Source organism: Gracilinanus agilis, chromosome 1, assembly GCF_016433145.1.
Source record: "Gracilinanus agilis isolate LMUSP501 chromosome 1, AgileGrace, whole genome shotgun sequence".
Taxonomy (NCBI): domain Eukaryota; kingdom Metazoa; phylum Chordata; class Mammalia; order Didelphimorphia; family Didelphidae; genus Gracilinanus; species Gracilinanus agilis.
Window position 1 is genome coordinate 472,987,773 of NC_058130.1, and position 14,101 is coordinate 473,001,873.

The window sequence follows — 14,101 nt, forward strand, 5'->3', positions numbered from 1 at the left end:
AAGTGTTAGAGGCCAGATTTGAACTCATAAAGGTAAGTCTTCCCAATTCCAAGCCCAGTGCTCTATCTACTGTGCCAGGTAGCTGCCTCTGAAGAGAAGAGAGCACTTAATAAGCCATTTCCTTCCTGATGATGGCTGGCATTTATAACAGACTTTAAGGCTTGTTAAGTATTTTATCCTCAAAACAATCACATGAGATAGGTGCTCTTATTACCACCCATTTTACACCTGAGGAAATTGAGGCCAAGAGAGATTAAATAACTTGCCCTACATCATACAGTTCATAAATGTCTCCGAGAAAGATTGAAAGGCAGGTAGGTCTTCCTGACTCCAAATCCAGGGCCTTCCCTTCCCCCCCACCCAAACTACACTAATTCTGCAACTTCTGTCTGTTGGGAAAGTTTAGAGCTTTTAGTGGTAGCAGTCTTTGCAGTAAAAGCATCCTTTCAGAACTATCTGTTTAAGCATTGAACTTCTCCAGATATGTGCCAGGCATGTAAGCATTTCCCTCTGATGTACCTGATGTGACGGCCTCTGTCATTCCCAGGGAATTCTTCCCTCCATATTGAAGGACTTTGAATACTAAAGTCAAAAGAGTTTACTTGTCTTTCCCCAGAGAGAATGTTGATGGGTCTGTAGAAGTCACATTGTGACAACGAATTGTATTCTGATTTAATGTTGAAGCACCATATGGTGCACTGTCATGTTTCATTCTATTATCCAAGATCTTAATAAAAAAAAAAAAGAGGGTTGTTTTTTTTTTCTTTAGTGCATTTTGCAGGCGCTTCCCATAACTAAACCAAATGCCATTATAAAAGTAGCTTAACTTCCCCAAACAATCTATACACAGAGGTAACTCCACCATGCATTAGGCTAAGCCAAGCAGCAAAGCTATGTTGGCTGCTTTGAGACACTCCCAAGCATGCTTTACACTCTGCTGCTGTGGGGTTATCTTTTGAGTTTCCCAAGGCAGTGCTTCCGTGAACCATGAAAGGCGAAGGAAAATGGAGCACAGAGGCAGAGAATCGAGGAGAGAATATAAAAGACTAGTTCATTTAAAGGAAAAAGCTATTCCAGCTCACCACCACCCCCAAAAAACATTTTAAATATCACACAAATTTAAGGAACAAAATAAACAATGCACTTAGAACGGGCTCTTCTTTCCACTTTAATTTCTTCCTACTGAGTTCATTAGCAAGTTGCTTGCTTTCTTTAGGCAGGATGACTGGGGAAAAACTTTTTAAAGACTCATTTAACAAAGAAGTCAATTTCCACTAATGCATTCCTAGAATGGTATCCAAGCTGTTTCAGAGTGTATGTGTGTGTGTATATGTATGTCTCTGTGTGCATGTGTTTGTCTATGTATCCATATCTCACTTTGTAAGAGCAAAAGCAGAGAAACTACGTCTAAACAGTCACTGTTCATTTTCGGGAGCTGCTCTTCTGAGTAATGGGAATCATAGGAGACACGGATTATTTATAACAACTGTAAGACAGGTAATTGTTTCAGATGGGACTGGGTTTTTTTTCTGTTCAATTACATAAAAACCATTCTTAACAGATGTGAAATTTATAATGCAACTATTTGCAGCCTGGATTTCACTTTCTAAAGAATTATAGGCGGTGGGTTTTCTTTTCTTTATGTCTTCAGCCTAAAGAGGAAATTTGCAGCCCTTCCCCTAGTCTTAAAAAACTAGCGAGCTAATATAGAAACAGTCCATTGGTTTTGCCACTGGGGCTATGATCCCTCGGATCCAGTTAGATTTTATATGGACTGTGTGGGCCAAGTAGACCAGTTTGCTCAGTGGTGACACAGGGCTTCATGCATCCTAAGAGAATCCAAAGCTACTTCATACATGTTGAGTGACAGGGAAGGAATGAAGGACTCTGGGGTGGAGGCCAAAGAGGAACAGAGAGGGAGACAGACGAGGCAACTGAACTAACTGCAAAGCATTCATCACAGAGACAGAGTTCAGAAAGGGAAGTCTTAATTGAGGACTTTGAATCAGAGGTATTGGTCATGATATGAGGGTCTTTAATGGGCACAGATACATTCTGAAACAAGAGGGTTACAAAAGACAAATGTATTGACTCACTGAGCTTCCTAAGAAAGAATGGAGTTTGACACTGGTGACTATGGGTTGGATTCAACTACAAAGATTTTTCCTTATCCATCTATTCTTCAGTACAATTTGGTGTGAGAGTCTTTCCCAGACAAAGCAGGTTGGATGAAAATTCTTCATATACATACACACACACACACACACACACACACACACACAGATATAGATATAGATATAGATACTCATGCAAAAGAACTAACTGTTAAATCAACCATAAAGAGTAAAAAATATATTCGTGCAGAGTTTCTGCCTTGTACAAGTGAAATACATACTGCTCCGGTATCCAATCTCAACTTGAGCCAGAAATGAACTGAGTTAACTTGTTCACTAAAAGTTAATTCTCTACCCAGTACCCATGAGGTTGAAACAGCTTGAAACAACCAGAGGTGGGTGGAAAAATCCTAGAAATCATTACCAATTGGCAATTATTGCCTGCAGATTATATTAGAACAGAGTTCTAAGAAATAATATGCACATGCCAAATATTTTGATCCAGATATAACACACCACGTTGTATCTCCATTCTCAAAGGCAACCAAGGTAATTTCTCCTCTTATTACTTTGTGTGATTGTCCAACTGCCAATAGGTATGAGGTGTTTATAATGATATTCCCAGTTAGTTATGTCACAGAACATTTTTCTCAATTTGTTATCTTAATAAGACAGTAGCGTGGTTTAGCAGGAAGAGTCCTAAGAGAGAGGAGCAACCTGGATTCAAATTCCCCCTTCAAAATTCATTAAACGTTGGATCGTGATCAAGTCATGTGCCTCTCTGGGCCTCAGTTTCTTCATCTTTAAGGATAAAAAAGGATAACAATTCCCGTAGAACTGAGTTCACAGAATTGGTGGGAGGATCAAATGTGATAATGTATGCACAACATTTTGTAAACCCAAAATGGTCTATCAGCTATTGCTATAATTAAAGTTCATTCGGCTATAGTATTTCATTTGATGCTTTCTTAATAACTCTGCAAAGTAGAAAGGGAAGGTTTATTCATTCACAGATATTAGGGCTATAGATTAAGAGCTTTAAGGGACCTTAGAGGCTGTCTGTAGAGGGCAACCCTCTCATTTTGGAGATGAAGAATTAAAAGGTCCATGGGCAGTAAGTGGTTTTCACACAAGTAATGTATCCGAGGAAGGATTTTTAGTCCAAAGCTCTTTCCAGACCTAAGAAAATGTACATACCATAAAGTTTTCTTTATGTCTTGTTAGTAGTGATTGTCTGGGGGCGGGGAGCCATTTTTCTTACATCTTTCCCTATATAATATACCCCATGGCATGCCATGACAGCATAATTATTTCTCTCAGAATTTCCAATTGAATGGCTAAACAAGTGGATGCACATAAATATAATGGACTATTACTATCCTATAAGGAACAATGAGTATTGAGAAGCATGTAGGGAGCAAATATTTGATTTGTAGAAACTGATATGGAGCTCCTGGGTGGCACAGAGGATAGAGTGATGGGCTGGGAGTCAGGAAAGCTCTTCTTCCTGAATTCAAATCTGGCCTCAGTTACTTACTGTGTGACTCCAAATAAGTAACATTACCCTATTTGCCCAGTTTCCTCATATGTAAAATGAACTAGTAAGCCACTCCATTATCTTTGCCAAGAAAACATCAAAGTGGCCTCAAAGAGTCAGACACAACTGAAACACAAAAATGAACTAATGCAAGTGAGATAAGCAGAATCAGAAAAATTATATCTAGAATAACTACAACAATGTAAATGGAAAGAACTACCAAACAACATAACTCAATGCTGTGAAATTAGCCCTGAAGAACAGATACGAAGCTGTAGCTCCCTCACTTTCTTGCAGACAGAGAGGGAGAGGACAATGGGTATAGAACACTATGTATGATATCAGACTCAGATGATAGGTTGTTGAAAAACTTTCTTGGTGTCTTTTTTCCCCTTTTTAAGTCTTCTATGATTTAAAAAATGACTTTTTTAGGAGTTAGTGGGAAGGGATACATTAGATGGAGCAGCTAGGAGGCACTATGGATAGAGCACTGGGCTTGGAATCATGAAGACTTATCTTCCTGAGCTGAAATCTGGCCTCAGACATTTACTGGATGTATGACCCTAGACCGGTGATGCCCAAAGTGGGCACCACTGCCCCCTGGTGGGTGCTGTAGTGATCCAGGGAGGTGGTGATGGCGACAGGTGCATTTATCTTTCCTATTAATTGCTATTAAAATTTTTAAAAATTAATTTCCAGGGGACTAAGTAATTTTTTTTCTGGAAAGGGGGTGGTAGGCCAAAAAAGTTTGGGAACCACTGTCCTAGACAATTCACTTAAGCCTGTTTGACTCAGTTTCCTCATCTGAAAAATGAACTAGAGAAGAAAATGGCAAACCAGTCTAGTGTCTTTACCAAGAAAACCCTAAAATGGGGTGATAAAGAATTGGATTTGACTGAAACAATTGAACAACAAAAATATATTAGATCCTTAAGTAATATAAAGACAAAATATAGAAATAATTTAACTCCTATTTATTGTCAGTGTAAGAATTCCTTTTCCTAGAATTATATTCCATTGACAGGAATGAGAGCAGCTCTACATAGGCTTCTTTATATCCAGAGGGACCTCCCATTCTTTTCTCTACTAACTTGGTCTATAGCAGCGTCGTTGTGTTTTTCCCTGAGGTTTGTCCTCCTACATAGGGCATTTCTGGGTTGCTTCTACTCCCCTTTTTTAGGTGCTGTAGCTTTTCAAATGATCGGTTTCTCTCATTCTGTTGCAATCATTCTAAACTCTTCCTCATCCCTTCCCATTTTCTTAGAAGCTTTCCTTTGCTCATGCAGAAATATGAAATAAGTATTCAATGACTTTTTAATCCTTGATCATTTTAACTGGGAGGATTCGAGAGCCACTTCGTAGAAGATTTTGTAGATTGGCGGCAGGAAGAGAGTGAGTTTCAACGCATCTAATTTATACTTGCCAAAAGGTAGCATTATTTAGTTGTTAAATCCAAACACACACACACACACACACACACACACACACACACATATTGGTGAGTCCATCTGTTATGACAAGGCAACAAAAGTTCTTAGAAGGAACAGTGATAACATTAGATCCACAAGGATATTGAGGCTGCTCTGACAGGGTACCTCTAGCACTCGACCACCTCATTAAACCCAGCCAAATGAGGGAAGAATAGATTGCTATAATCCCTAACCCAGAAGTGAGGTCACTAGCTAATCTGACTTCACAGCAACAAAAGAACCTCAAGGGATAAAAAAGTGTCCCCTGATGAAAGTCCACATTCCTTTGCTTAAACAAGCCTTTCACACTTAAGCAGAAAAAATGTGTTGGTTTGGCTCTCTTAACCAGCCCACAGGAGCATGTGACCATCAGCCCTTTAAAGCCTTTTGTGGATGATATAATGATTAACTGACCGTTCAAATCCTAGAAATGTCACATTAACAGCCCCTATCAGCTCCTGGGAGAAGAGGCAGCAGAGTGTGAAACTTGAATTCCACAATGGTCTGGAAAGAATGATTAAAGTCACAAGTGATTCACAGCAGCTTATAAATGAAATCCAAGTTTGGTAATGTTATCAATAATGGACAGGGTATTGGTACTAGAGAGGGGTAACAAGAGCAAGCTTGCTTTTGTTTTTATTTTTCGATAAGCCAAGAAAAGCTATTCTCCTAATGGAAAATTAGTTATCTGCTGTAAATTTTGGAAGTGAGTGCTGTTTTTACATGTTTGGGGAGGATGTCTGATGATAAATATTTCAAAGAGTATACTATTAATTCAGGCCAATCAATAATACAGCAAAACCCTGCAGCTAAGTTACCAAAAGAAGAGAAATTTATTCGCTAGCTGCATCCCCAATGAAATCCATAGCCAAAGGTTTGGGACTACAGATAGCAAGATTTTTGCCAAAATATTATTCATTACTCAAACATTACTGAAGCGATAGCATATCATGACTTTTTAATTTTTTGAGTAGAAAACAGAATACTTATTGGTGCTCCTCGAGAACTTGCTCAAACACGAGGAAGGTACTTGACATCATTGAAATGTCTTTTGTCTAAATTGACAGGAAATCATCTTTCAAGTGGTCAGACCGCAAGCAGGATCTTGTTTGAAAGAAGTAAGGGCCCAATACACTGATAATTTTCGTCTCAAGAAGTCGCTGAACTCTAGTGGTTTTTCTTTTGTTTTATCTTTTGACACCCTGGCCAACCCATGTGGACCTCTGGTAGAATGAGCAAAGCAAAGAGTTGGCTTGGACTTGGCATGTCCTTGTATTTTTGTGGGTTAATGGACCTTACAACCACGGTGCTGTCTGTTACTCCCATGCCCCTCAAAGAACTGGAAGTACATCTGTCGGACAAGCCACATTTGCCCCATCGAATGAAAAGAAGTTGGGTTTGGAATCAATTCTTTGTTCTGGAAGAATACACTGGAACTGACCCTTTGTATGTTGGCAAGGTAAGAACTACAACAATGAAATAAGATATGTGCTACACATTGCGGGGTGGGGGTGGGGGGCGGGATTCAGCAACAACTTAGGGGCATCTGGGTAACACAACCAAGAGAGTACCACACCTGGAGTCAGGAGTCCCTGGGTTCAAATCTTTTCTCAGACACTTTCTAGCTACATGACCCTAGGCAAGTCCCTAACCCCCAATGGCCTGGTTCTTGTCATTCTCCTGTCTTAGAACTGATACCAAGACAGAAGCTAAGGCTTTTATCTAAAAACTTTTGAATGATGAATTTAAATGCATCATCAATATACTTTATTTTGAGATCATGAATAAAACATGTTGTAATCTTTATTCACCCAGTAGTGTGAACATGCTTCGCATGTAGGAGGCACTTCATAAATGTTCACTCGATGAAAGGACTTTATTATATTCCACAAATTATGTTTTCCATGTACCTAGTATAGTAACGAGGGTGTGTAGCAATGCATCCATGATAAGTAAATGATGTCCACGAAAAATGAAAATTCATCATAGTTATTTATTCTCTCTCTCGCATAAATATTTTGGGAGGTTGCCTGGTCATAAATATTTCAAAGACCATACTTTTAATTCGGGCTAATCAATAATACAGAATAGTTTATAGCGTGTGGAGTGGGACTGTATACATGGGCAGCCATATACAATACCTGGGTCTGGAGCTTGGGAAATTGCTTAACATAAGGGAAATGAGTATTAAATGCCTTTTTAATTCTCAACCATTTTAGTGGTTGACAACCATCTCCTACTAGCTTTTATAAGCTGGAGGAAGGAAGGCAAACATTTGGGCAGACAAATGGAAAAGTATCACTTGTTTTGCTAGATGATATGCGCCAAAACAGAGCTGTTTCCCTCCCTTCACATCCAAAAGGTAAAGAAGAGGTAGAAGTAAAAGTCTGGAGGAGAGAACACTTTCCCAGAAGGGCAGCAAGCTTCCTGCAGGGGCAGAAACATCAAACTGATATGAGAGACTAAGGGATATAGAAGGGAATCTACCTCCAGGGTGATGCCGGATAGAGAAAAAGGAAACTCCTAAAGGCATTATGGAAGAGCAGAGAGAATACTAACTAAAGGCAGGAAGACTTGGGTTTGCATTCTGCCTCTGACACTTACTAGCTGTGGGTTGATGAGGCTTATTCTCCTTCTAAGTAAAATGAGGATGGATATGTAAAAAGGAACAAATGAACACAAAAGCATTTACTGAGTGCTTTTGTTGCTCACTCATTTCAGTCGTGTTCCACTCATTGTGACCCCATTTAGGGTTTTCTTGGCAAAAATATTGGAGTGCTTTGCCATTCCTTTCTACAGTTTTTACATTTTATATTTTACAGTGTTTTTTTACAGTTGAGGAAATTGAGGCAAACAGGATTAAGTGACTCACCCAGGATCACTCAGATACTAAATGTCTGAGGCCTGATTTGAACTCAGAATTTCCTGACTTCAGGTCCCACACTCTAACCACTGTACAACCTAGCTGCATAGAGCTGAAGACACAGAACAAAAGAGAAAACAATCCCTACTATCAAGGAGTATGATATTCTAATAGGTGGGGACAATACATATAGGATTTTTCAACTGCAAATAATGTCTTTAGAAACTATTTTACAAGCTGTGAGGTTCAAATGAAATAACACACAGAAAGGGTGTTTAAAGAAACATGTGTGTCAGTTACTATTATTTCATAGGCAGAATAGGAGGTCGATGGCTATAAAAGATACAGGGCGTTTCAGAGAGAGGCCATGTAGGTGCCTGACAATGATGATAACAAAAATGACTATCTTGTATTTATATATTCTTTGTCATTTTTAAAGGCACTTTCATATTCATTACCCCAGGTTCTGACATTAAAAAATAAAAAAGAAAGCAAAAGTCATTCCTACATATAGGCTCTAGATTCTGCTTTCAGATACTCTTGTAGACTTTTAAAATGGAATTACAACTAATTATTTTTGGTTTATCTTGCTTGTTTCAAATGCTGGACTTTCTCCTATTTTATAATTGAATTTTAATCAGAGAACTATTCTATAAAAGCAACCAAGTGAAAGAATATTGGAACTAGTGAACTGAATAGAAAATAAATAAAAAATTCTATTAAGTGATAACTTAAAGGCAAATTATTGTGGTCACTTTTCTCAGGAACAGAAAGAAGTTGTGATTCTCAGTAACTCAACTCTTAGCAGTCAAAGTAATGTCCCAGTGTAGCAAGCAAATACCTCAAAGTTTAAAACCTCAGAATTGTCTCTCTCATTCCTCCAAATCCAAGCAATTGGCAAATTTTGTTAATAGGTCCTTCGCAGTATTTAAAAAATGATTGCTTCCCCTCAGTTCCCACTGATCTCACCCTCATTCATGCTCATCTCCTCATGCCTAGAAAAAGCAAACGCTCTTTTTTTTCTGTCTCCAATGCACCTGACATACTTATGACACACTGATCTTCTTAAATATAATTTCCATCATGTCATTTCCTTATTAAAAATTTAATATAAAAGTTAAAAATTAGAAGTAATCATCTGTGAAAAAAAGAACTTATTATGGCTCACTAAAACTTATTAGACAAAACTTAAACTCTTAAACTCTTCAGGTTTCCATCATTTGATCATCTCCATTAGCTGACTTTGCCTCACCATAATTTTCTCCTCACTACTCCCCAGGAAGGATGCTCAAGAACCACTTCTTCCATGAGATTTTCCTCACTGTTCTCCTTTCTGTAATGATTTCTCCATTATTGTGAATCCCTAAAGCACTTTTTTAACCTAAATTGTTTTCTAGTTTCATGCTTGTGAATCTCTTTTCTCCAACTCAGTAGTTCTTAACCTTTTCTGCATTGTGGACTCCCTTAATAGTCTGATGAAGCCTTTGGACTCCTTATCACAATAATGTTTTTAAATACTCGAATTGAATGCATGTGATATGAAAGAAACCAAAGGTCAGAATTTTTTTTAATTTTCACCCAAATTCACGAATTACCTTATATTCTTTACATGCATTGCTAATCTGTGAACCCTATTTAAGAACTTCTGTTCTAAATAGATATACCTTGCTTCACTGCAAAAATAAATTTTAAAATGCTTAAAATGGACAAATAGCAGTAAGTCTATATGTAAAAAATCAATGGATTTTTTTTAAAATCCACTGACTCAGTGGATTGAGAGCCACACCTGGAGTCAAAATATACTGGATTAAAACTTCCTAGTTTTGTGATTCTGGGCAAGATTTTTAATACCCATTGCCTAACCCTTATTGCTCTTTTGCCTTGGAACCAATAGAATATTGATTCTAAAACAGAAGGTAAGTGGTTAAAAAAATTAATGAAGTGGGGCAGCTTTGTGGCTCAGTGGATTGAGAGTCAAGCCTAGAGACAAGAGGTCCTGGGTTCAAATCTGACCTCAGACACTTCCTAGTTGTGTGACCCTGGGCAAGTCCCTTAACCCCCATTATCTAGCCTTTACTGCTCTTCTGTCTTGGAACCAATACACAGTATTGATAGAAAGGTAAGGGCTACTGGGTTGTTGGTGTTTTTCTTTAAATCAATGAAGGCATTCTTTCCTTCTTCCTCAAGGACTTGTTCCTTTTATTCATCTCTTGTATCCCCAACTGTGTGTCTTAGCACAGTTGGTAGCTCAATGCTCTTTGAAGGAAGTAATGGAGACCATAGGATCAGAAGTAGAGCAAAAGCCTGAGAATTACTCATATTCACTGACTATAGTATCCTCTTCTCTCAGGACCCAAACCAGGATCCCAAGTCCAGCCCTTCTATATAGGCTCCAGATTGGTGCTCAAGGAACCAAATGGACACTCTAGCCATTGATGGGAGCAGACAGGTGCAAGAGAAAAGCATAGTGTTTCAGAGAAGAAAAAGCACTGAGTTTTAGTGGAAAGGGTAATTGAATCAATAGTAAAGATCTGTATTTAAATCCTGCTTTTCACTGTCTGTCACTTCTAGCCCTGCAATTAACTTCTTGGTGTTTCAGTTTCTTCACTTATAAAATGAGGGACTCAAAAATGGATGATCTATAAGGATCCTTTCTAATTCAAAGTCTATAATCCTAGGACAGGACCAGTGGCCCAGATGGCAGTACTCTCTGGGGCTCCTTTAACACTGATATCCAGATAAACCCAGCTTTCCAGGAAAAAATGTACATGCAATAAATGTCCAAATTTAATATTTGTTACAAGTTTTTTCTCCAAGAGTCAGTTAATAAACATTTATTAAGAGTCTGCTATGTGCCAGACACCGTGCTAAATGTTGGGGATACAAAGAAGGCAAAAGATGCTCATTTCTCTCAAGGAGCTTACAGTCTATTGGAGTAGATAATTTTAAATAATTGAAAGAGGGAGAGAGGAGAGAGAATACTCAACCAGAGGAGCAGAATGAAGTCCTGCAGCCAGCTGGGAAATGAAGAGGTGTCTGCCCTTGGCCCTTTCTTAAATTGAGGATCTAGAAAGAGTCCCCAGCTGTCTACCTTCCACCCTATCCAGTTATAGAGGGTGAGAGGGGTCCCAAAGGCAAGGGCAGAGAAGTGTGAGTTTCAGAATTAATTTGATCTTGCAAGATGACTAGAGACAATGGTGTAAACCAGGTGAGCAGCCAGGTGGGAAGTGAATTCATCACTTTCTTAAGTCTAGTCAGTCAACTAAATAATATATCAAACCCTGATTTGTAGGACCTGCCGATTTCCCAAGTCTAAATGCTCACACTGAAAATTTAACAATTAACCGAGTCCTTTCAAGCTGGCTCCCACACAACCGTCCTATCTTCAAGGGCCAGTAAGAGCTGCATGCATGGTGATTGCTGGTAGTCAGGTGCTACTCTCATCTTCTCTTTATTACTGATAATTCAACAAACTTTTTTTAAAGCATTTAATACATTATAGGCACAGTGCTAGGCTCTGGGAATACTAACATGAAATAAGATCATGACTGTTCTCAAATAGTTTACACCCTAACAAAGCAGTAAGTCCACTTCGGGTAGCTCTGAGATCTGGACTCAGCTGCCATATTTAGTCATCTAAATTATTGATTTCTATATATGATTAGATAGACACATAAAAAGACATTGTATAGTCAGTGTCAGACACTGAACCAAACTGAAGCACCACCTCAGGAGTCAGATTCAAATCCCACTTCTGACAAAACTCATTTGAATAACGCTGGGCAAGTCACTTAATTTCCTTATTCCTCAGAGTCCTCATCTGCAAAATGAGGGCTAGATGATCTCTGCAGTCACTTCCAGCTCTGTATCTAGAATATTCCCATTACTTTTTTCCAGGTACTATTTTCTTTCTTTTCTTTTCCTTTTGGCAAGCAGTGCATGCACATCTAATTCCCTGTAGCTCCTGCGGGCGTCTGACTTCTTGTCACCTTGACCTCCCAGAGATGTCTATTTAAAGAGCCTGCCACTGTATTTGCTCATTTCAGGAAGAACTTCAGTAATAATTAGCAGCAGTAATTGGTGTTGCCTTTATAGAGCCTGCACTGAACTTCCCAGGGACCATTAGGGTAACAACTCCTAGCTAGATTATATTGACATATATAAGGAGGGAAAGCAAGAGGAGGCGTACGCTGGCTTCCTAGGACCAAACTCTGGCTAATATCAACAATGTTGCTGCAAAGAACTAACCCCTAGATCTTTAATAACAAAAAAAGTAATTGCTTTTTAAAATATTTTTCAAATCAACCCCAACTCATAGCCTTCCGAAGGTGCCAGCTATCATTCACTATTACCTCTGAGACTTCCTCTAATGAATGTGAAATTCTTAGACATGTGGGCATATTCAATTGTGTCACTGTCCTGCAAGTGTTTAAAAGAAATATGAGATTTGCTTCCAGGGTGTACATAGGCATGTTCTACTGATTACAGCTAAGAATCAATATTGAATCATTTTCAACTCAGCTACTGATTTGCTTTGTGACCCAGAAGAAGTCAGTTAACTTCTATTCTTCAGTTTCCCCTAGAGAATGTATATACCTGGAAGCTCATACAAATGTTATGAGCTCTAATTTTAAAAGCCAGAGAAGTACATTAAGCTCTCCAGAGATATGTGCTATGTAAACACAAAATGGTAATCTGCTCTTCCTTACACCAGGGACTCCCCATATTCAAGGGTAAAAATGCTTCCTCCGTGTCCCTTTGAATTCTCTCCTTTAGCTACCATGTTATCAAACTAGATACAAGTAGGGAGAAACTGTTTCCTAATCTAAACCTAATAGATCACTCCAGCTACATAGTTCCCTTTTTTCCCCAAAGAACAACAAACAGGCTCACGCAAATGCACAGAAAAGGCATAGAACAAAAATATTTTCTAGGAGAAAATTAGACTAGTTTCCTCAGATAAGACCGCGTACCCCATTTCTTATCTCCTTTCATCATAAGGGCAGCTAGGTGGCATAGTGGATAAAGTGGCAGGTCTGGAGGCAGGGAGACAAGTTTAAATCTGACCTCAGATACTCACTAGCTATGTGACCCTGGACAAGCCACTTAACTCTGGTTACCTCAGTTTCCTCATACATAAAATGAACTAGAGAAGGAAATGGCAAACCACTCCAGTATCTTTGCCAAGGAAATATCAAAAGGGGTTCGACACAAGTGAAACATCTGAACAACAACAAAATCACTACAAGCTTCTGCCAAATTCCCTTCTCCCCTGCTCCATGCAAGCCTTTAGTATGGAGTAACTTTTTAAGATGAAAGGAGAAGTTTCTAATCTTCAGCAATAAGAGTTACTTCCTAATTATTGTTATAGCAATTCTCCTTTTGTGATCCAGTGTAGAAAAATGGCCAAGTTTTTGAGTTTCTTTTGCTGGGGATAGAGACGATTGATTGATTGTTTAATAATAATGATAGGTTCAGCTTTATCCCAGAAAATAATTGAAAGACCATGAGAGTTAGGGACTGTGGGCTCAGGTGGGGGAAGAGTTACTGTATTTTAAAAACAAGATCAGAGTTTTTAGCTCAATACAATCAACATCTTTAAATATAATTAGGCAGAAAAAGACTTCCCTTCTCCTCTGAATGGATGCTTTGTAAAGAGTGTATTTTTAAACCTGTGATTTTATTGGTATTGAGAATTCCTAGTGAGTAAAGTCTCTTTACCAATGCAGATTAGCAATTTAAAGTCTTAGCTAGTTATCTGGGGACACTGAAGGGTTATATGAGTTGTCTAGGGTCACACAGGTAGTGCAGCAGAAAAAAGGACATGAAACCAGATTGTCTCGACTCTGAGGCAATTTGGAGTCATAATAAAGGAGTTTGAATTCCATCTCTGCCACTTACTACCTATATGATGTTAGGCATACCACTTATTCTCTCTCAGCCTCAGTTTCCCAACTGTGAAATTAGGAGGTGGAACAAGATTACCTCTAAGGTCCCTTCCATGTTTATATCTATGATTTTGTGGTTTTCTCAATAACATATCATTAGTCATGAGGAAAGAGGAAGAAAAGTAGCCTTGTTAGCCCGTAAAAGTAAACAGGTGATTTTAGTAATAGAA

General features: G+C 38.6%; 1 protein-coding gene and 1 long non-coding RNA gene across 3 annotated transcripts in view; one reads left to right on the forward strand and one right to left on the reverse strand.

The window, feature by feature from the left end:
- LOC123238200 overlaps positions 1–14,101 on the reverse strand; it is a 125,383-nt gene that overhangs the window by 46,904 nt on the left and 64,378 nt on the right. The gene's annotated exons all lie outside the window — the stretch shown is intronic.
- Positions 1–14,101, forward strand: part of CDH20 (cadherin 20) — a 111,756-nt gene that overhangs the window by 27,031 nt on the left and 70,624 nt on the right. Inside the window, exon 2 of the mRNA XM_044665640.1 lies at positions 6,188–6,579. Coding sequence (XP_044521575.1) covers positions 6,334–6,579 — 246 coding nt within the window. The 5' untranslated portion in view covers positions 6,188–6,333. The remainder of the gene's footprint in view (positions 1–6,187; positions 6,580–14,101) is intronic.